Raw genomic sequence first — 20,509 nt, forward strand, 5'->3', positions numbered from 1 at the left:
TAGCTTCATGCTCACGCCGCAAGCGCCGCTACCGTCTCTCTTGTCCGCAAGGACCGCCGGTCGGGTGACCTGCGGTGCCCGCTTGTCCACGCGATGAACCCTGCCGTCGTCATACCGCTTCGGTACAGTCGCGTCGGATGCCATCACGAAGACCGCCGCGACGGCGAGAAGCTGGGACCTCGAATTTCGGGTCATGATTGTTTTCGCTTGCGAGTTTGAATGACTGCTGTCCTTGCCGCCAGTCGAGATCGTAAATTTGGACCGGCGCAGGGCATAAAAACGCTGCAGGATTTTGCCCAACGTGGGCCAACCCTGGAACAGCCACGTCGAAGATCTGCCGCCAGATCTGAGTTCCTGAAGAAGAGATTTTGGTGGCTGCAATTTGGCAACGACAAGGCTGCGCCTGAGCTATGTCAGTCCTGCACAGAATTGCACTGTCGCACATGGGAAGTAAAGCCAGGTCCGTAACGGCGCATCTCATACCTAGGGCTTCCACGCGTCGGGGCCAACAGCTGGCGACTGTATCGCAGACGCCACCAGACCGAGCGGAGCCGCGTGGCTGGGAGCGACGAGTCAGGGTACTATTTGATACTCGACCGTCGATCGTGAGCCAGTTGTAGCGCCGCGGTTTCCGGCGAGGGCTCCTTCTATTTGTCTCTCCAATCCGTGAGAGCGATCGATATCGTGAAGACGGCAATATTGAACAGGAAATGGTGCCTGCGACAGGTCGCTGTGTGCGACGCGGGGGAAGATGGGGACAAAGATGACCACCCGTCCATTCAGCCGCAGTCGATGCGAAAGGCGTCAGACGCATGCATGGTACCAGCGTCAGATCCGTGTGTTGCTCGTGGTTTGCTGTGCGGGAGTGCGGTGGCCGACCAACAACCCTTGGCGTCCGTACCTGCGACAAACGAGTCGCTCCCGAGGGGGGCGCGGCCTTGACATTTCAAGCTGCCCATATACGTCGCGATTCCCCATTGTCTTGGTCCGTCTTCTGTATGGCAACCACATTCGAGCAGCAGAACAGGCGTCGCGAGCTGCCTATCCCAGCCGTGCCATGCTGCGCGGACGAACATGCCTCGCGTCGCATGGGGGATCGGGTCCGGTGGCTGCGCAGCATGTCGCACCGCATGGAAACAGAGCCCTCTCAAAAGGGCTGAGCAGGTCGCAATGGTGGTCTCGCTGCGTGCAAGGCGCGGAGCATGTCTGACCAGCCCCCTCATCCCCACGTCCGAATCCCGCAGTACCCGACGCCGCGAGATGCTTGATTGGAGCCCCAAAGGTCCCATCTGATGCTGCGGTGGCATGGGGGCCAAGCGTGATTCGCATGTGTTGGCGAGTCTGTTGGTTGGGCCCGCAGCTAAGGCAGAAAGCCCATGTCGTGCATTGCTGCTTACGGGAGGGGAACCCAGGCGACTTTTCCCTTCCCCTCCTGCTTCGTTTTGGCCTCGACCGACAATCGACTCGTTGTCGCCCGCCTTCTTGCATCTGGGGGCTGGGGATCGAGGTTGTACCATCAACGCGTGACATCGTCCTTGTGCCGGTGCGTCGAGCATCGCCCCATCCCGGTCGTCTCGCAGCGCATGCACATGGCCATGAGCCCACCCCGCGATATCTAAAGTTGTCAACGTAGTTGCCAGAATAGTACGCTCCGCCCACCACTTGGTAATACAGTGAGTATATGGTGCAGATGACGCATGGCCTAGTGCTGTATGTAGGTATTGTGTGTATCGCCCCCGCGCGATGCACCCGCAGCATGGAGCTGATGATAGTTGCGAAGCCGAGTCTGCCCAGACCCACGTAAAGAGATCAGACCGCACTGTGATCCGATCGTTTCACAGGGTATCTGAGAGGGAACCCCGCAAAAGGACGTTTCGACAGAGGGAATGTTTCAACAGTGGAGCAGTTTCCCGCAACCTCGTTTGACGAGCCCTGTCAGCCATGTTGGGCCATAATGGTTTGAAAACCTAGGGGGCGCGTCGCAGGGTCAGAGCATGGGCCGCCGCCGGCCCCGTGCGTACGAAGTTGCGAACAAACTATACCGCCATCTACACACAGCATCGTCTTGGCTAAATCAGAGATGTCGGACAAGCATGAATTTTGCAGCCGCCCTGCATGTGTCCAAGGACTCCTTGACGGCATGGCCGACGTCTAGAACTCGACGCTGAAGAAGGACGATGCGTGCTACCGACATGGCCGAGACCTGGAAGCGTTCGATAGTCGGGATCGTCGTGAGGCAGAGAATGAGTCGTTGCGAGTTCGGGCAAGTTGCAAAGCGGCCAGCTGTCGATGGGATGAAGGACATTAACGTAACAATGGGAAATGGCACCGCTATTAGCCCACCGAAGGTCGCTCATACGCAAATTCGATATGGTTATGTAGCAACTAGCAAGTACGACTCGCGTACCCCGGTCGTACAGCGCAACCGACCGTCAATTGTGCATTAGAGGCTGCTTCCAAGATCGATTTAGCAAAGATAAAGTTGGCATGGATCTGCATTATCCCACGTTTCGATCATTCTGGATACCCAGTCCATGATCCATGTCGTCGAAAGTGGAAGATGATGCGGCGTGTTGCCGGCGCCGAGTGGAGCCAGCCGCCGGCGAATGTGGCTAAGTCGGCGTGATGAACGCCCGCTATACTTTGTACAGACGCGCGAGAGCAATCTGGGATTTGGACGCTTCCCAGTCGAGACTGGGACGTTGCAGAGTTCGCCGAAGACTGGGGTAGCAAGTCATGGTAGCAAGCCTGGAGTAGCCACCGTCATCTGATGCTCGCGAGGTCGAGAACCTGGAGACAAGCCACGTGCGGCGCCAGCGCGGCTCCCGTAGCTTAGCGAGACCGTGAGGAAACGTGCCGAGGCCACCTCAACAGATTTCTCAATTTTGAAGAGTTGGCCGACGAGGCGTCCCTCGTGTGGGGATGAGCCAGTCTTGTCGGGACATGCCGTTCGCATCACAGCGACCTGCCCTCTCGAGACTCGCTCAACGGCTCCGACCAGGTCTGTGTAATCAATGTGCGCCCTCGGAGAAGGGACGATAAGGACCAGACACCTCCGTACTTCGTACTTCGTACTGTACCGGGGTAAGACTGTGTTGCCATGGCGCGGCAAGGCTGCCATGGCCACAGACGCAGCGCGCGGTCCGCCGCTCACGGTTTTGTCAAACGGAAGCGCAAGTGCCGCGATTGGCTCCGTCAGCGTGGGCTCCTGATTCGACGGTTCCGGTGCCGAGTTGGACGTTCGGTTGAGTCGAGCCTGTTTGTTGTTGGACCGCGCCCATTAGTGGTCGACAGGAATAGCTTGCCGGTTGATGAGAGATGACGAACCCACAGGACAGGACCAACAGCCCGGCTATCGCTGGCCCTGAATCGACTGCGATAGGCTTGATCGACGTCGATCGTCTGCGTGTTGTAAGAAGGGCACGTTGCATACACGCGCAGATCAACGCCACAGCACGTTTTGTGGGCTGGGGTCTCGCTCTGTTGGGCGACTGGCTGTTGAGAGCAATCTCCTAGCCCTGGAAAAGGCGAAAAGGGAACGAAATTCGGTACTGTGCAGCAGGACGGCGGAGGCATCATTCGTCACCGGTGGAGGATGTGTGCTGACTCGGCGCCCCGGGCATGCTTTACAACCATGGTCTGGATGACGGTTGGCGATAGTGTCGTCGACGTGGAGATCGAGGAGACGCCTGAGGCAGCCGAGAGGCTAATGCGGTTCGCGGGTGGCCGTGTCGCAGCCGCGCGAGGTCTCAGGGCAGCGATCGGGAGCACTTCCGGGAGGTGATAGGCGATGGTGGACTTCTAGAATACGCCGGCAAGGTTCCGGAGAGCGAGCGCGAGGCGTGGGCGCGGGGTCAGCGTGCAGGGATGGGCAGAGGGCGAAGAATTCGTTGGACGACGAGGCGAGAGTCAAGGTCAACTGAAAGATTGCCGATCAGGACATGGAAAAGCGTTGTGGCAAGTCAGTGCTTGGGTTATAGGCCACGGCAGCACTGAAGTCAGCGGCGAGCCCTCCACCGCCCTCCATCAGTTGCTCTCAGGGGCACCGCCAGCTGCACCGGGACGGGAGTCACTCGCTCAACTGCCTGGCGGAGCCGGCGGGGAGCCTGCTGGTGTAGAGGTCACCTTGGCTAGGTACAGTACTAACTTAGAGGTAGGTCCCGTCAGTACTAATCGGTCCAGGCAGGGCACAGCAGAGTGATACCCGCGATCAGTCACCCATCTGGGACAAACATCATTGAATTCTGCCCTGCTGAAGGAGCGGCATGCCCCCCCCTTTGGGCCATGTCCTTCAGGGGCATACTGACATCGCATGCATCGCCCATTCGTCCGATGCCGTTCGATCGCATATTCCCTATGGGTTAGTAAATAAAGCATGCCGGTTACTCAGGCAGGTGCTGCTTTCTCTCCAGACGAGGCAGGCGTACAGGGGAGCTCGTCTGATGCTGTTGGGACGCTGTCCTCGGTGCATCGGCGGTGCTACTTGCGCGCTACTAGCGCTGGCATGGCGGACCGCGTGTGCGCCCGCGCTGTGCTGGCAGTGAGGGGGAGTGGCCAGTGGAGCGTCTTACGGGGTTCCAGTATCTTAGCTTGTCACTGGCAGGCGTTCATCGGCATCGGCCAGCATCACAGGGCAAAGTTGGGGTACCTTAATAACTTATGCCCCGGTCCCGGCTTCCATCTAGCTTCTACGCTTGTCCCCGCTGCAGTGAGTCGTTCGCAAGTGATTTTCCAGGCTGCAGTGCCTGAGGTAGAGACCACCACGTAAGGTAGAGGTAGAACAGGTGCACTAATAAGTGCTGGTAGGGTAGCAGTTGTTGGGATGTGGTCGCCAGCCACAGAGGTGGCCCCGCAACTGAAAGGGCTTGTTAGGGCAGGCGCGGGGCCAGCACAGGTGGAGGAACTGGTAATGGCAATGGTGGTGGTAAAACTTACCGTAAGGCACCTACCTAACATCAGACTCTTCTTTTTTGGCGCGCATCCACATTTGCCCCCTTCGCCCCACTGCACTTGAACAGGGACAGTGACCAACATCTCACATCAAGAGCCTGTTTCTGCCACTGCCTTATACTGCATACTACATACTTTGCGGACAGGGGTTGTGGGGGAGAGGGAGAGAGACAGAACGAGCGAGGCACGTCACAGCTCTCCTCGTCGTTCGACCGACCGATCGTCAGTCGCGGTCGGGCGATGGTGCGGAGGCGGGGACAGAGAAGCTTGCTGGGCTCCCTGGCAAGCCTGGCCAGGCTGGCTGGCTGGCGGCAAGACGAACCGGGGGTACTAAGCTAAAGGCAGATGGCAGGGTCATTTTTGCCAACGGACTCGCCGGTGTGCTTATGCCGGTCATTTGTTCGTACGAGCATCCACGCAAGGCGATCAAGGGTGGGCGCAGAGGAACAAACGGCCAAAGGGTCGTGATCACCTCACATTGCCTTTTGCAGAACGGGCTTAAGTAAACAAGGTTGAGGCGCGCGGCGCATGATGGAAACATGTCACGATACCATACCTACCAAAATGTTCGCCCACGCCCTGGGGAGGGCCGCCCAATCATGAGGCCCGCCAGGCCCATCAGGTGAAGCACCGCTGGGCAGGTAGCACTAAGTTACTAGGTAAGGTCCCATCCCATGAACTGTGGGGAGGCACCGCCAGCCACCGCCCTGCACGCCGGTCGCTGCAGAAGAGCCATCTTTTCCACTCTCGCCGCCCCTGGCCTGGCGGGGATGGGGATGAGGGGGGGGAGACGGGAGACGGGGGGGAATCCATCCTGACTGAGCTGTAGCGCTGCGAGGTTGGTGGTGTGTCCCTCACCTTGGCTTATTAGGAGGCAGGTGTGGGAGGGGAGGGGGGAGGGGACGATCATGTACCCTCTTCTCCTCGTTGCCTGCGATCCGGCGCGGTGCTGCTGTAATAATAGTTTGTCGCCCCCTTTGTCAACATTCTCACCAACCTACCTTAGCTGGGTCAAGTCTGGTGCTTGCTTGCTTGCTTGCCAGCTGTCGGTCAAGTTGCGTTGCTCGGGCCTGCTTCCCCGTCTTCGCCTGGTCGACCCTCTATGCCGGCCTCGATCCGTCCCTCCATCCATCCATCCATCCGCTTCTCTCGTGACATTTATTATCACCCTCGGCGCCGCCCTCTTGTCGAGCCCGGTCGCATACCTCGCCCACCATCCTCGACAACTCGTCTTCGTCTTCCCTTTGCTCTCTCCCCTTGCCCCCCCTACCGCGCACTTCTCTCTTCGCCGGGCAGACGTCTTCAACAACGGCCCGCCTCCTGACATCCTAGATTCCTTGGGCGCCGCTTTTCTCACCACGGAGGGGTTGCCTACCTCATCAGGGCAGCTCAGCTTGAGGCAGCGAGACGGCGACTTCTTGTCGCCTCCCGGCCTGTCTCGATCCTCTCATCATCCCCGTGGGCTTGGTTTCCGTGACCATGAACAGCTGAGGCCCGCCATCGCGAAGCGCAGCGACTCATGCACTTCCCAGCCGACTTCCGTCTCTTTTCTCTACTACTACTACTACTCCGTACCCACCGATAAGATCTCCATCTCTCAACTTGAGCCGCCATGCTGCTTTACACGCGGGTCGCGCCGCCCAAGGTTCCCAAGCGACGCTCCCGAGCTGGTGAGTTTCTCCGCGCGCCCCGGCACCCCGGCCAATTGACCGCTGACGACATGTCTCATCCGTCTGCGGGGTGCAGGTTGCAATTTTTGGTAAGACAGGGTGCCCCCTTTGCCATGTGCCCTGATTTGATGATGACAACGGGCTGGACGAAAAACAATGACTGACACCCGCCGCGCCCGCGCGGGCACTATACAGCAAAGAAAAGGTACGCTATACACACATACACGCATCATCCTTTTTCGCCCTCGTCCTCGTCTCCCATCATCACCAAAAGATGAAAAGAAAACTTACAATCGTCTTCCACAAATCAGAAGAAAAAGTGCGACGAGGCCCGTCCACGGTGCACGCGTTGTGAGGAAAACGGCCATGAGTGCCGCTACGACCCCGTCAAGCCCCGCCAGCGCCGTAGGGCCGACCAGCAGCAGGCTGCAGAGCTTGGCCAACAATACCAACAGCCCGACGACGACGACGGGGTCGACGACGGAGTCGACAACGACGGCGGACAAGGCGGCGGCGGCAGCGGCGGCGCAAATCATGCGGACGGCCAGCAGGGCTCCGCGGGCGCAGCGGCTGCGGGTATAGGCACTGTCCGTCCCAGCCGCGCAGGGACCCCCCAGCGCGCTGCCCACCGCCCGCCGCCGCTCTCGTTGACAACGGCGGGGCTCGCACGGCAACACCGCCAACGCGCCGCCGCCGCCCCCCTGTGCCATGCCCGGGGAGGAAGCTCGTCATCCGACGCCTCCCCCGATACCGCCTCTGACGACTGGCCCCAAAGCGCCGCCACCGCCGTCGCCGGCCAACCCAACAACCCGCTTCACCATCATCGGCCGTATGCAGCGCCGACGACCGACTCGGCGGTGTCGTCCGCCGCACCTTACACCCCTTGCACGGATTTTGGCGCCTTCTCCTTTGACCCCTTTGACGCTTCTATAATTCTTCCGCCCAACGACGGCACTGTGGGCCATGATGATGACGGTGATGTCTCCCCGACCATCGCCAACGATTTTGCCGGCTTCTCGCCCGATGCCTCGTCGCCAGCAGCAGCATCGCCCACCTCCAGCCGGTCCCTCACCCTTGTGCCGCCCTCGCCTCGCCTAGAGTTCACGGCGCCCGCCTTCTACGAGTTCTCGCATGATGCGGGCCGCCGCAACCTCATCGCGCACTTCTGCAACACGCTCTCGCACCTCATCGTCCTGCGCGAGGATGAGGGCAACAACCCCTTCCAGCAGCTCGTGCTGCCGCTCTCCCACGGCAGTCAGGCCGTCACGGGCGCCATCTACGCCCTCGCCAGCGCCCACCTCGAGGTCCGCGGCGTTGACCCGGGCGGGGCCCACGCCAGCGTCCGCTATCACAGCCAGGCCATCCAGGGCCTGGCCCGCCTGATTGAGCAGGGCGACGGCGTCGATAGAAACGAGCTGCTTGCGGCCATCATGCTGCTCATATACTATGAAGTGGTGCGTGCTCGCCCAGCCCCCCGGTATCTCGTGTCATGGTAACCGGGCTAACTTGGCTCCGTCCTCGCAGCTTGTTCAGCGTGGCCGCTCCAACCTCGTTGACGGCCACCTCAAAGGCGCCATGGCCATCATGGGCAACGGCTCTCCTCAGAACAACCCAACTGGCGTCTTCCTTGAGCGGGTAAGTTCCTTTTTAAGGTCTGCGTTTCGTGTATGCTAGGTGACGTCTGACAACCCACTTAGGCCTTCCGGTTTTACGATGTCATCGCCGCCCTCTCGTTTGGCACCGCCCCTCTGTCCAACTGCCCGTCCAGCGGTGGCTTCACCCCCTTTGCGCCGCTTGACTCGCGCGGCACCACTGTGGCGTACGACAGCGTCGATGCGCTACTGGGCATGGCCACCTCGTTGTGGCCCGTCATCCACCGCCTGTCCAATCTGCTCGCCATGAAGAACGAGCTCACCGCAGCCGTCACCGCGGGGGAGCTCTCCAAGGCCGCCGTGCTTCGCGCCGAGTTCGACTCCACGTGCGCCGCCATCGAGTTCGCGCTGCAGGAGTGGGAGCCCATACTCCCCCAGGTCCTGCAGCAGCAGCAGCAGCAGCAGCGCTGCCCCGACGAGGAGGACAAGGCTATGGACGAGGAGCGCTGCCGGCTGCAGAGCATCCTGAACAGCGCGCTCGCGTACCGCCACTCGGCATTCGTGTACCTCTACCGCAGCATATACGACTGCCCACGGGAGCACCCGGTGGTGCAGCTGCACACGCACGTCAGCCTGACGCACTGCGAGGCGACGGTGGCCCACGGCGGCCCCATGGGGTCGCTGCTGTGGCCTCTCTTCGTCAGCGCGTGCGAGGCCATGGAGCCGGCCGACCGGGCACTGGCACGGCGCTCGTTTGCGGGCATCTCGCGCCGCCAGGGGATGAAGAACATTGAGCGGGCGTGGTGCGTGGTCGAGGAGGTGTGGCTGCGGGCGGACGCACAGCAGAACACCGCGGCAGCGGCGGCGGCGGCGGCGGACCAAGAGGAGGAGAACATGGGGTTCTTCAAGATGCCGCCGGCAACGAAGCGCCGGGGAGACCTCTGGCGCAAGGTGAGCGCGGACATGGGCTGGACAATCGTTTTTGGGTGATGTGCCTGGCGGAGGGTGGGTGATTTTTTGGGAACCGTGATACCGGGCGTTTGGAGTAGCCAAGTTAGTAGCTACTAACAACGATACAGTAATGGCCCTGTTCGCAAGCGCAGCGGAGGGTAACTGCTAAGTTAGAAGAGGGTAAATCGGCGCCCTGCGCTGATGGATGGTGGCGGAGTGAGAGAATAAGCGTAAAGTTGAACACACGCGAGCGCTGGTGTCCCCCCATTGTGCGCTGCTGCTTCATAATACACAACACGTGAGCAGACTGCTACTACTCTGACGTTTCATCGAGTACATGGCCGGGTGACCTCGTTGACTCCTGAAGGGGTTGACTCTCGAAGGGACTCGGAAACGGGTGGGAGTTGGCTCTTTACAGCCGGCTACCCTGTACCCCCTGTGCTCGCCAGCAAAATATACTCTGCAAAGAAACGATGCGGCGGCTTGGGATTGAACGTGATTGAGCTATCACTCGATTCGCTCGGCCGTCCCTTCCCGTCATGCCTCACTGGTCGTTCATTTACAGCAGCCCGGTCAGATCCTACATATTGATTGGACTGCCCCCTGTAGCCCACACATCTCAACTTCCTGGATTGACAGGTACTCCCGTCAGTAGAAGGAGCACGGCCCCCCCCACAAACCAAACCCGCCTCGTAGCCAGGAAACAGTGTCGGTCTCTCAACGTCCTTCATGCTACGTAGACTAACTAGTAACTAATGTTAGTTGCTAAAGCTCGGGGTATATAGCAGCACTTAAGTGCTAGCAGGGGCGGGCTTTTATGCGCGCCATTGCTGACGTTGTTTTAGATGGGGAGAGAGATGAGGATGATGGATGGGGGTGGATGAGTTAGTTGCTGGCTGATGGACTAACTTGACTCTTACTACTAGACGAACGGTGGATCCCGCACTGACGGGATGGGATGAGATGGGAATGGTACGGCGGCCCCTCCGTCCGTCCGTCCCGCTACGGCACCGGCCCCTCCCCTCTGATCTGACGGTAAGCCCGCTGGAAGGGGAAAAAAAAACAAGCGCAGGACGTTTGCGGGGAAGAACCAGGGGGCGAGTGTGGAAAGGAAGGCTTTGGCTCCGCGCCTAGCGCACAGCCGTCACCTCCGCCGCTCCCAGCTCGACAGCTCGCGGGTTGGTTAGTCCATAACTTCGTACGACAGACAGCCCGGGATGGGGACGACAGGAGGCAGCGGAGGAATTCGGTCCCAACATGGGTGCGGACGGGGTTCGAGGTATGGGAGGGGAGCGAGGATAGGGTATACTGTTGTACTACTGCTGGCGTTCGTTCCGTTCCGAGCAGCGGAGCATGCGAGCTGCTGCAGTGCGAGGACGGTGAGGGTGCGCGGGCGGGCAATGGCGCACCATGACCCGTCTCTCTCTCTCTCTCTCTCTCTCTCTCTCTCTCAGTCTCCTGCTACTAGACCTCCTAGCAGCAACGATTGATAAGAAAGCATTCTACGGCTGGTCGTCGAGTGAGTGGTTGGTTATGAGGCGCGGTCGGTCATCTGCCGAGCGTGTAGCATTTATGTACGTATATATGCACGCACGGCGACGAAAAAGCCCGTTCTCGTTAGTTAATTTGTTTCCAGAGGTGGTTGTACTGGGGAGGTGGGGAGGGGAGATTTTGATGGCTGGCACGGGGTGGTGGTGGTGGTGCTTGTCGGTCCGTCATGTCGACGACATCGAGTCCAGATTTGGCAGTCGCGTCGCATGAAGGGGGGGACCCTTGAAAGGCGGCCAGGCTGGCGGACTTGTTTGCTGACACGAGTTGATGGCATGAGATGCAGGAAAAGTACCTAGGTGGCAATGGACGACGACGATGACGATGACGATGTTGTTGTTGATGCTGACGATTTTGGCGATAACGGTGATGATCAAAAGGCGGGCAGGCAGGGCAGGAAATGCACGCGCGCCGTTTGGGGTGCCACGCGCCGCCTGGTGTTGCGCTGCATCTGCCTTGGTACCTGACCGAACTTCAAGACCTGACCTACCTACATAATTAGACCGCCAGCTCCTACCTCCCTTGGGTAGGTATACAGTGCCTTGGATATTGAGTACATACTACCTTACCTGTCGAGAGGGCACATGATTGACGCAAGCGGTTGTAGCGGGCTAGATGATGATCTCGTAGGCGGGAATATTCCTCCAGACTTTTCTTTCGTCTGTTTTATTGCCGAACCCCCTTATAGTAGTAGTAACAGTGGCGCCTCTGTATGGTCGAATGCCGTTGCTAAAAAGGCGCCGCCATACCACTCATAGTTGGTTCATGATGGGGCGCCGACTGTCGGGCAGACACGGATCTTGGCACTTCGGGTCGCATGTATCATAGCGGTGGCAGCTGATGGAGGCTTTTACTCGATACCTGACCTGGTAGCTTCTCTCTCAACCTTGGAGAGTAAGGTATGTGATGTGGGCCTACCGTTTGAAACTTGCGCAGCAGAGAGCGAGGCTCGGCCATGGTATCTGAGTTTGATGGCCCCATGCTGTAGCCGTGGATCGGCGCCTGGAGCCCTGCACTGGGGATCAAAGGGCAAAACAGAACCCTGGCCGAGGGTGCGAGGAATTGTAAGCTCGGACGGCGTCGCGGGGAACAGGCGTCCCGCCCCGCGACGGATGGACCTGGCAGGCACTCGTCAACTCAATTCCTACAGCAGCGGTTATGGACACGCTTAGGTTTCTGCGTGCGTCTCCACCTCTTCTTTCGAACCTCACATCCATACTTCTTACACGTGTGTGTGCTGTGGACGCCACGACGACCCCTTGGCCGTTGAAGTTTCTTTGGTTGGCTTTTCTCTTCGCCTTCTTTTTCAGCAGGAGGAACTTCGTGGCCCTGGATGTGGCCAGAAATCTCCTCTCTTTCTACTCCAAGAACAAAGGCCGCTCGACGGCCAGCATGTCCCGGGAAACATAAGACAAACGGGGAGTGGGGCGAGAACGGACGCCGCGCCGGCCTGTGGCATGATTTCATCACACCGCAGAGTTCAGCCTGCGTGATGGGCTGGGAAGCCACCGGTGAGGTCTGAGACATCTTGTCGAATGCTCCCGCCCGGGACGTGGACGACGACGCCACGGCTGGGCTGGCTGGGCTGGCTGGCTGGAGAAGATGGCGACGGAGCAGTCGTTGAACGCATCCGCGACGCCGCACTGACAATCTGGAACACACATGTCTGCCTTGATGCGTGCGTATGCGCAGTATGTTGTACTTTGTGCTGTCAGATATTGGACACCTCAGCTCAGCTGGCGGACCGACAGTCAATATTTTCGCGCGCCTCGGCCTGTCATGTCAGCCTGTCCGTCATCGCGCAGCTGGGCCAGGTGGGGAGGGGAATTTCTCCACGGAGACCCTGGTTTACCACGATGCGCATGGCGTCGATGATGGGCTCGGCACCCAGACCCGAATGCGCACGCGAGGTTCCGGTCTTTCTTTTTTTTCCGCCTGTTTGTCTCCCTCTCTTGCCGTTCGTTCCCCTTGATGCCTTGCACTTTGTCTTGTGCCTCCCCTCCCCCTCAACCTTCTCCCCCGGCCAGCTTCGCCTTTTTGCTAAGCATCTAAGCTCACAGGGCATGGGTTTGAAAAGCATGGACCCGTTGTGCGTGTAGCAAAGACCTTTCTGTTAGCGAGTGGCACCAGACGCTCGAGTGGCACCGTTTTTGAACAATGCACCCTCCGGGCCCCCGACCGTTTAGAGAAGGATCGTCTCTCTCGTCGGTGGATAGTGAAAAGGGAACTCCCGCCGTTGCATCGGCGACTGACTCGGCGGGAACACGCGGGACCTTTTGCTGTCTCCCGCGATTTGGGTTGGTCAGTATGCGGTGCCTGCGTGAAGCTCGGACTTGGAACGTGTTTTGGGAGAGTGAATCGAGCGGTGCGGCGGCGGCGCAGTGCACATTCTGTTCCATACCTTGCTAGCACATGTACGAATGAATTCCGTGACCCCTGGAACCGTTCGTCCATGCGTTAGTAGTCAACGGTAGCCGGGCAAACGCACACACGATGCATGGAAGATGGCGGAGCAGCCGGGCATCCGTCTGCTGCCGACACCAGGGCCAGCCCTAGGTCTTTGCACGCCGCTCGCTCGCTCGCTCGCAACGCCCGGCGCCAATGGCATGGCACGGCATGGCACGGCACCAAAGGCGTTTGACACGCCCGATTTTATCGATGGAAGTTGGATGAACCCCATGGGCGGCGCGGCGCTGGGGTGAGCCAGGGCACACAGCAGTCGCGGGATGGGGTGCGGTGATGCCCAGGTGCGGGACGGGCAGGTGGAGGGGGTTGAAGAGGGCCAGGGTGAAGCCTGCCTCGCCCGTGGGCGCGCGTCAACTGCCCGACGTCCAGGCAGGCACGGGCGATCGCTGGCAGGCAGGCATGGAGCAATGGATCCATCCATTGATTCAGTGAATTGGATGGCAGCGTAGGGCACCTGTCGGTCCCCTGTGGAAGGCGGCGCCAGAACCCCGGCAGCCAGCGCAGCTCACCAGACGCCCCCAGGTCAGGCCGCTGGAGCCCCCGCCGTCAAGTGAAGCCGGGCAAGCCATAGGCCCCGCCCGCCGCCGTGCCTCAGTGGAGGTGAAAGGTTCCTTGACATCCATAACCGCCCTCCATTACCCCCCCCCCCCCCTGTTGTGGCGGCCCTCCTTCCCAACTCCCTGTCCTCGGCGGCCGCTCCTCTCCACAGCCCACACACCCACCACCGGCTCCAGACACACGAGTGGAACCTGGAAGCCAAGCCCACGCCACCACAGGCGGCTGGACCCCTCGCACCGAGTTGAGCTCCGGCCACACACAAACAATCACCACCACCACCACCACCACCACCACTACTGTCAGCACCCGACTGCACAACCGTTGCCTACCATCCTTCCTCGTCTGCGGCCAGCCTGCCACAACCACAGCCAGCCATACCTGCCTTGCGCACCTGCAATATACAAAGTACCTCGCCTTCCTACCATACCATCCTTTCCTTCGCTCGCCTCGCTACGCTACGCCTACTTTTCGTACCATCCGCACGTCCGCCGTCGTTTCCCTCTCCTCCCTTTGACATCTCACGAACCCTCGTCCCTGGTTTCGTCGCCGCCTCGCCCTTCCAGCACCGGCTTACGCCGTCCGACACGCACGTCGATTGCGACCGCCTCAGCACCGACCACCATGTCTGGTGACGTCTCTGACTAACCCAGCTGTTCTGAGCGTCCGATGCTTCCCCTCCTACCGGGGATCTGACCGGCACCACCAACACACACACACTCTCTCTCTCTCTCACGCACACACACACACATCGACGACCGTCCAACACCGGCGTCCGGTCACCGGCCGAGACGCACCTCTTATCCCCTCTTCGTCGGCGACGACGTCCACACCTTCGCCTCCCGATCGCCATGCTTGACTGCTAAGCCATGACGACGCTGCTCAACAAGACGGATTCCGGCCCTCCGCTGCGCCAGATTCGCTTCGTCCACAACCAGGGCCAGCCGCCTTCGAAGCGCCGCCGCATCAACGCAGCGTACGTCTACCCCTACTAACAGCCCGTGACACGCCTGTTGGCATAGGGCCGGGTTGCCGCATCGCGCGCGAGCCACCAGGCCGGTAGCTGAGCAATGAAGCTGACAGACAGCCACGCAGATGCTTGACCTGCCGCCGACGAAAGACGCGATGTGCCGGTGAGCGGCCCATATGCTCGACCTGTACCAAGAACGGCCACCAGTGCCTTGGGTATCCCGAAGATGCAAGAAAGGATGGCACAGATACGGGCGAGTCGAAGCAGGCGGGCGACGAGGACTTCAACGACGACCATCAAAGCGACGATGAGGATAGAAAGCCCGCGAGGCCTGACGCTCCCACAGCCAGCTCTGCGCCCGATGCGGCTCCAGCGATATCACCAACGCGCGCCGTGGCTGTTGCACCTCGATCTGCGCCTGCATATCCCGGTGCTGTTGTCGAGCCCGAGCACGATGTCGACGTCAAGCCTGTAGTCTCGCCAGCTTCGCAGCATCAGTCCCATCCCTCGGCCGCCACAGACGAAATGCCCAGCTCGCCAACCCTGCGCCGCAATCACAGTCATCGCATTCCATACTTTCGGTATTTTGGCCCGACGGCGATTGTGCCCGGCTTCAAGCAGATGGTCGTCTCTGTCCGTGACCGGCGACGATCGACAGGTGGGTCCCAGTCGGGTACTTCGCCCATGTCCACACCGAGCGGCGTCCGGGGAAGTAGCTGCGCTGCCGGGAGTGATATCGCCGTTGAGGACCTGCCCGCATACGATCCCAACAGTCCGGGACCCGTGCACCCTCTCATCATCAACCTCGTCAAGACCTTCTTCGTTCATCTCGGCTGCAACTATCCCTTCCTCAAGCAGCCCAAGTTTTTGCGTCTCGTCATGGAAAAGCGTGTCGAGCCCATTCTCGTCGACGCCATCTGCGCGCTCGCCGCGAGATTCTCCGATGCGCCGGCGCTGACGGGCGGAAACGACAAGATGCCACGGACGGAGCGCGGCCAGGTATTTGCGACGCGAGCAAAGCACGCCACTGTGGACACGTTTCCCTGCCCGTCCGTGGGCGCCGTACAAGCCTGTCTGCTCATGGCCTACGAAGGCTTTGGTGCCAACCAAGACAGTGCCTTGTGGATGTATCTCGGGCTTGCCATCCGCATGGCTATCGACCTCGGGCTTCAGAAGCGTGTAGGTATACAATACCAGGGTGAAAAGGATCCTTGGTACACGAGGCATCGGAGTCGCGTCAATGGGGAGTCGGAGAGCCCCGAAGAAAAGAGGCATGACGAGGTCGATGCTCTGACTGTCGAGGAGCAAAGGGAGGTTGAGCAAGAGCGCATCGACACATTCTGGGCCGTTTTCATTCTCGATCGCGTCATATCCTCGGGCACGGGACGGACAGTCACCTTTCGTGAGGATGACTTCGAGCTCCCGTTCCCAAAGCCAGCCATCGACCCCGCCACCGGCTGGCCATCTCTGTTTCCCGTGCTTCTCGAGATCATCCACCTCTATGGCCGTGTGTCTGACGTGCTCAACAATATCCACAACGTCAACGACCTGGACCAGGACAAGTGGTCGAAGCTGTCCAGCATGGAGCATCAGCTAACCCGTCTGTACAAGAGCTGGGATGCAAGACTGCAGTTCAACGTCAGCAACTTCAAGGCATACCTCAACGTCGGACAGGGCACGACGTTTCTTTTGCTTCACTTTTGGTTCCATGCGCTCTTCATCATCTTGCATCAGCCAACGCTCTTGACTCCGTTTGGCGACCTTCGTGGCGAACTCCAGCTTCTTTCCGACAGCCGAGAACTGAGTATGAGCAGCGCAAAGACAATTTGCGACATCTTGGCATTTGCCGACCTCATAGACCCCAAGAGCTTCATCGGCAACCCCTTCACCAGCCAGCCCATATACATTGCAGCTTGTGCTTTTTTGATGGAGTCGAGCGCGAACGCTTCGGAAGGCCCTTCTAGAGAAACGTCGCCCCCAACGTGCAACGCCTCGAGTCGGCCAAGGGAGCGCGTGAAAACTGCCAACTCCAAGCCCTCGAGGCATTCGCTGCTTGCCTCGGCGGCGAACCAGAATTATCAGAGATGCTACAATTCCCTGCAGCAGCTGCATACCCACTGGGGCGGTGTCAAGTACATCTTGACGGCTCTGGACCAGAAGTCAAAGGGTATCTGGGACTGCGAGACGTACACATCAGAAGAGTACGAGAGCACCAAGGTGCCGCCTACCAGGGGAAGCATCACCGGCGATCTCAGCGCAGCCTCGCCGAAGATGGGTGGCGCCCCCCCGATCGCGTGGAGTCTGGCAGGAACGGCCAACTCGCCCAACTCGAACCTGACGCTGTTGTACCAGAACCTGAGCGGCGTCATGACACCATCATCGGTTCCGCAGAGCATGCCGCAGCAGGTAGGAACACCGCCGGGCAACATGGTGTACGACCCCATCCGGCAGAGCCTGCCGGCCGAATCAGGAGGCATGTATCCGCCCGCGGTGCCCCAGGCCACCACCTCGGCAATCAGACACTCGCCGCAAACAGGAAACAGCAAACCCCGACGACCGTCCAACCTTTCTGGCGTGTCCATCCCGGGACAGGCGGCGACGGCGGGCAGATACGACGGGCTCCCGGAAGAGAACGACGGAGCCAAGGTGTTTGTGCCTCCTGGCTACACTCCCTCCAGCCAGCATTCTGGAGGGTTCGAGACATTCAGCGCCTCTCCTGCCAGTAACTTGGCAGACGCCGCAAATCGGGGCATGGTCCATGCGGCTACGCCGCATAATGTATACTACAACCACCACATTCCCTACCAGACGGGATGGGGCTACGGGATGGGCAACATGGACTCCATCACCTTCGATAGTCAGGACATCGACATCGGGGCGTTGGGGCTGCAGCAGCCAGAGCTGATGAGCGGTTGGCTCGACTACATCCCGAGCGACGTGCTGGGCCTGTTTGAGAACCAGAACATGGGCCACGGGAGCCAAGATGGCGCCGGAGGACACTAATGATGTATACGGGCCGGAGCTGGCTAGGAGAATATGCTCGTTTCAAACGGTGATGGCTACTTTCTTTTGGCATGGCGTTGTTTTTGACTTGGACGTTTCTTCGCGCTACGTTCAGCCATGGGAGCGGGATATCTTCATTAGGCCATTTCTTTACGACGGATTGCGGGACAAGGGGCGCAGCAAAAAGCGAACATCTTCCGACATGACCATGACTTTGTTGGGGTAAGGGTTTCAGCTGTTTTATACACATACATGTGGCTTTGGAAACGAGGCGTGTCAATTTTGCTTGGAGCGGACCTGATGAGGCTTTTCCCAGGGCATGGGTGGGAGTTGGGATTTCAGAGCACGAGCATCCACGGTGGTTGGAAATATGCATGTACTAGGCACTCGCTCTGACTGGAAAGTTGAACTGCAGGCTATGTTATTTTTCTTTGTTGTTTTCTTTTTCTTCGTGTGGGAACGGAGGAAGGGACCGGACACGGCAGTATGACCAAAGATGATGCACAGTCTAGCGGTTCTCGGTTCTTGGCTGTTGTCGTTGTCGTTGTCGTAATCACATAATCAGTACGTGGCACATGTACATGGCAATGCAATGCAAATGCAGGCTTTTGTGCGGGCGGGAGGACGCAAGAGGGCCACAAGAAGGTCCTTGTCACTGAGTTGCTGGGTGCGTACATGTGCGTGTGTGTATCAATGTCTGTGTCTGTGAGTGCGAGCGTGCGAGTTGAACTGTGTTGATTGGATATGGTTGAGTTGACGTTTGTCAATTGCCCTCGACTCATCCCCGCCCGATATCTAAGTTGTAGATGCTGACGAAAAGGTACTTTTTCCGATATATGGTTGGTAAAGAAGAAATGCGGCCAGCTCCATAACTCCTCTTCTTTTTGGTCGTTCCTTGTCTTCCCGGCATTTTCTCTTGTCCTCCCTGTTGTAGTGTGATGGTAGTAGTGAGCCTGGTGATGATGGCGGTGGTAGTAGTAACGGTCGTCGTCGTCGTCGTCTACTGCTTCGCCATGTGGATGCCCAGCTGGCGCGCGTGCTGGGCCATGACGGCGTCGGCAATGGCCAGGGCGGCCATGCCCTCGACGATGGGGACGGCGCGGGGCACGACGCAGGGGTCGTGGCGGCCCTTTGCGGCGAGGACGCCCTCGCCCGAGGCGTCGTAGCGGGCCGTGGTCTGGTCCTGGCTGATGGTGGCGGGGGGCTTGAAGGCGACGCGGAAGAAGATGGGCATGCCGTTGGAGATGCCGCCCTGGATGCCGCCCGAGTTGTTCGTCTTAGTCTGCAGGCGGCTGCGGGGGATGCCCATCTTGGCCTCGGCGGCGGAGACGGCCGGGGCGGGGACGAAGGGGTCGTTGTGTCGGCTGCCCGTCATCTCGGCGCCACGGAAGCCGGATCCGATCTCGAAGCCCTTGACGGCGGGGATGCTCATCATGGCGTGGGCGAGGACGGCCTCGAGCTTGTCGAAGCAGGGCTCGCCGAGGCCCGAGGGCGCGTTGCGGATGACGCAGGTGACGGTGCCGCCGGTGCTGTCGTGGGCGTCGCGCAGCTCGGCGATGCGCTCCTCCATGCGGCGCGACGTGTCCTGGTGCGGGCAGCGCACGGGGAGGAAGCCGTCGACCTGGTCGCGGGTGATGGACTCGGCGAGGCTGAGGAAGCCCGGGTCGGCGCTCATGGACTCGCCGTCGTCCTCGAAGAGCTTGATGCCGCCGACCGAGGTGACGAAGGCGACAATCTCAACACCGTAGGCCGCGCGCAGCCACTTGTCGGCGACGGCGCCGGCGGCGACGCGGGCGATGGTCTCGCGGGCACTGGAACGGCCGCCGCCCGACGAGGCCTTGATGCCATACTTCTCGAGGTAGGTCCAGTCAGCGTGGGAGGGGCGGGGGAAGACGTCGACGGTGGCGTCGCCATAGTCGTGCGGCCGCTGGTCCTCGTTGGGGACGGTCAGGAGGATCGGGGTGCCGAGCGTGCGGCCGAACTCGGTGCCCGAGTGGATGGTGACGCGGTCCTTTTCGTTGCGCGGCGTCGTGATGGACGACTGGCCCGGCCGCCGGCGGTTGAGCTGCGGCTGGATGTCTTCTTCGGTGAGGGGCAGGTTCGGCGGGCAGTTGTCGATGATGCACGACACCGACTTGCCGTGCGACTCGCCGGCGCTGTAGTAGACCGCATGGGATCTTGAGGTTAGCAATGAGGCCGAGACCAAGGGGCAGGTCGGAGAGAGAGAGAGGGTAGGAACAGAAGAAACCGGGAAGGGGGGGGACAGCAAACATACGTCGTCACCCGGAAGTGGTGGCCAAACGTCGACATGGCGGTGTAGGCGAGCGGGCGGCGTGCGGTAGTATTGCTATGATTGATGTGCTAGACGGGGGGTTTGCTGGACGAGGGCGAGGGTTTGCCTGTGGTGATGTATCTTTCGATGGTGGGGTGGAAAAAGTGAGGCCGTACGGAGCTACGCCTGTTGGTGGGCGCTGGGACTGTGCGTGACTGATGTAATCCGGTTTCGGGGCCGCGAATCGGTAGGTGGTCCCTTGATTATGGCGGGGGAGGGGCAGTAACGGTAGCTGTGGCAGCAGCACCAGCAGAAATGGTAGTAGAAAAACGATTTTGAAGGGGAGAAGTCTAACATGAGCAGTCCACGAAGGCAGAGGAAATGCGACCTAGAATAAATAAATGTGCATTTTCAGCTGGAGGCCCTTCCTCTGACTCACGTACACACCCGTCAATCTGCGCTCTGTCGGCCGCAATTCATGGCATGGACGCTGTTTCACGACATGCCCTGGCCAAGCGCCGTCCAGCGCATG

The 20,509-nt window shown here is 59.9% G+C and overlaps 3 protein-coding genes across 3 annotated transcripts; 2 read left to right on the top strand and 1 right to left on the bottom strand.

Moving 5' to 3' along the window:
- Positions 1 to 5,836: 5,836 nt before the first annotated feature.
- Positions 5,837 to 9,456, top strand: JDV02_010438 (uncharacterized protein). Its single transcript, XM_047992179.1, has 6 exons — positions 5,837 to 6,620; positions 6,697 to 6,709; positions 6,816 to 6,825; positions 6,932 to 8,074; positions 8,145 to 8,255; positions 8,318 to 9,456. Exons 1-6 carry the CDS (start codon positions 6,563 to 6,565, stop codon positions 9,200 to 9,202), a joined length of 2,220 nt encoding a protein of 739 aa, XP_047848192.1. The 5' UTR covers positions 5,837 to 6,562; the 3' UTR covers positions 9,203 to 9,456.
- Positions 9,457 to 14,013: 4,557 nt separating this feature from the next.
- Positions 14,014 to 18,371, top strand: JDV02_010439 (uncharacterized protein). The gene is made up of 2 exons (XM_047992180.1): positions 14,014 to 14,708; positions 14,828 to 18,371. Exons 1-2 carry the CDS (start codon positions 14,602 to 14,604, stop codon positions 17,703 to 17,705), a joined length of 2,985 nt encoding a protein of 994 aa, XP_047848193.1. The 5' UTR covers positions 14,014 to 14,601; the 3' UTR covers positions 17,706 to 18,371.
- ARO2 (Chorismate synthase) lies at positions 18,242 to 20,311 on the bottom strand. The gene is made up of 2 exons (XM_047992181.1): positions 19,981 to 20,311; positions 18,242 to 19,861 (listed from the first exon to the last, which is right to left on the bottom strand). The coding sequence occupies exons 1-2, from the start codon at positions 20,013 to 20,015 to the stop codon at positions 18,706 to 18,708; spliced, it is 1,191 nt and encodes a 396-aa protein (XP_047848194.1). The 5' UTR covers positions 20,016 to 20,311; the 3' UTR covers positions 18,242 to 18,705.
- Between the last annotated feature and the right edge of the window lie 198 nt (positions 20,312 to 20,509).

The sequence above is a fragment of the Purpureocillium takamizusanense genome, chromosome 12 (assembly GCF_022605165.1).
Source record: "Purpureocillium takamizusanense chromosome 12, complete sequence".
NCBI lineage: Eukaryota > Fungi > Ascomycota > Sordariomycetes > Hypocreales > Ophiocordycipitaceae > Purpureocillium > Purpureocillium takamizusanense.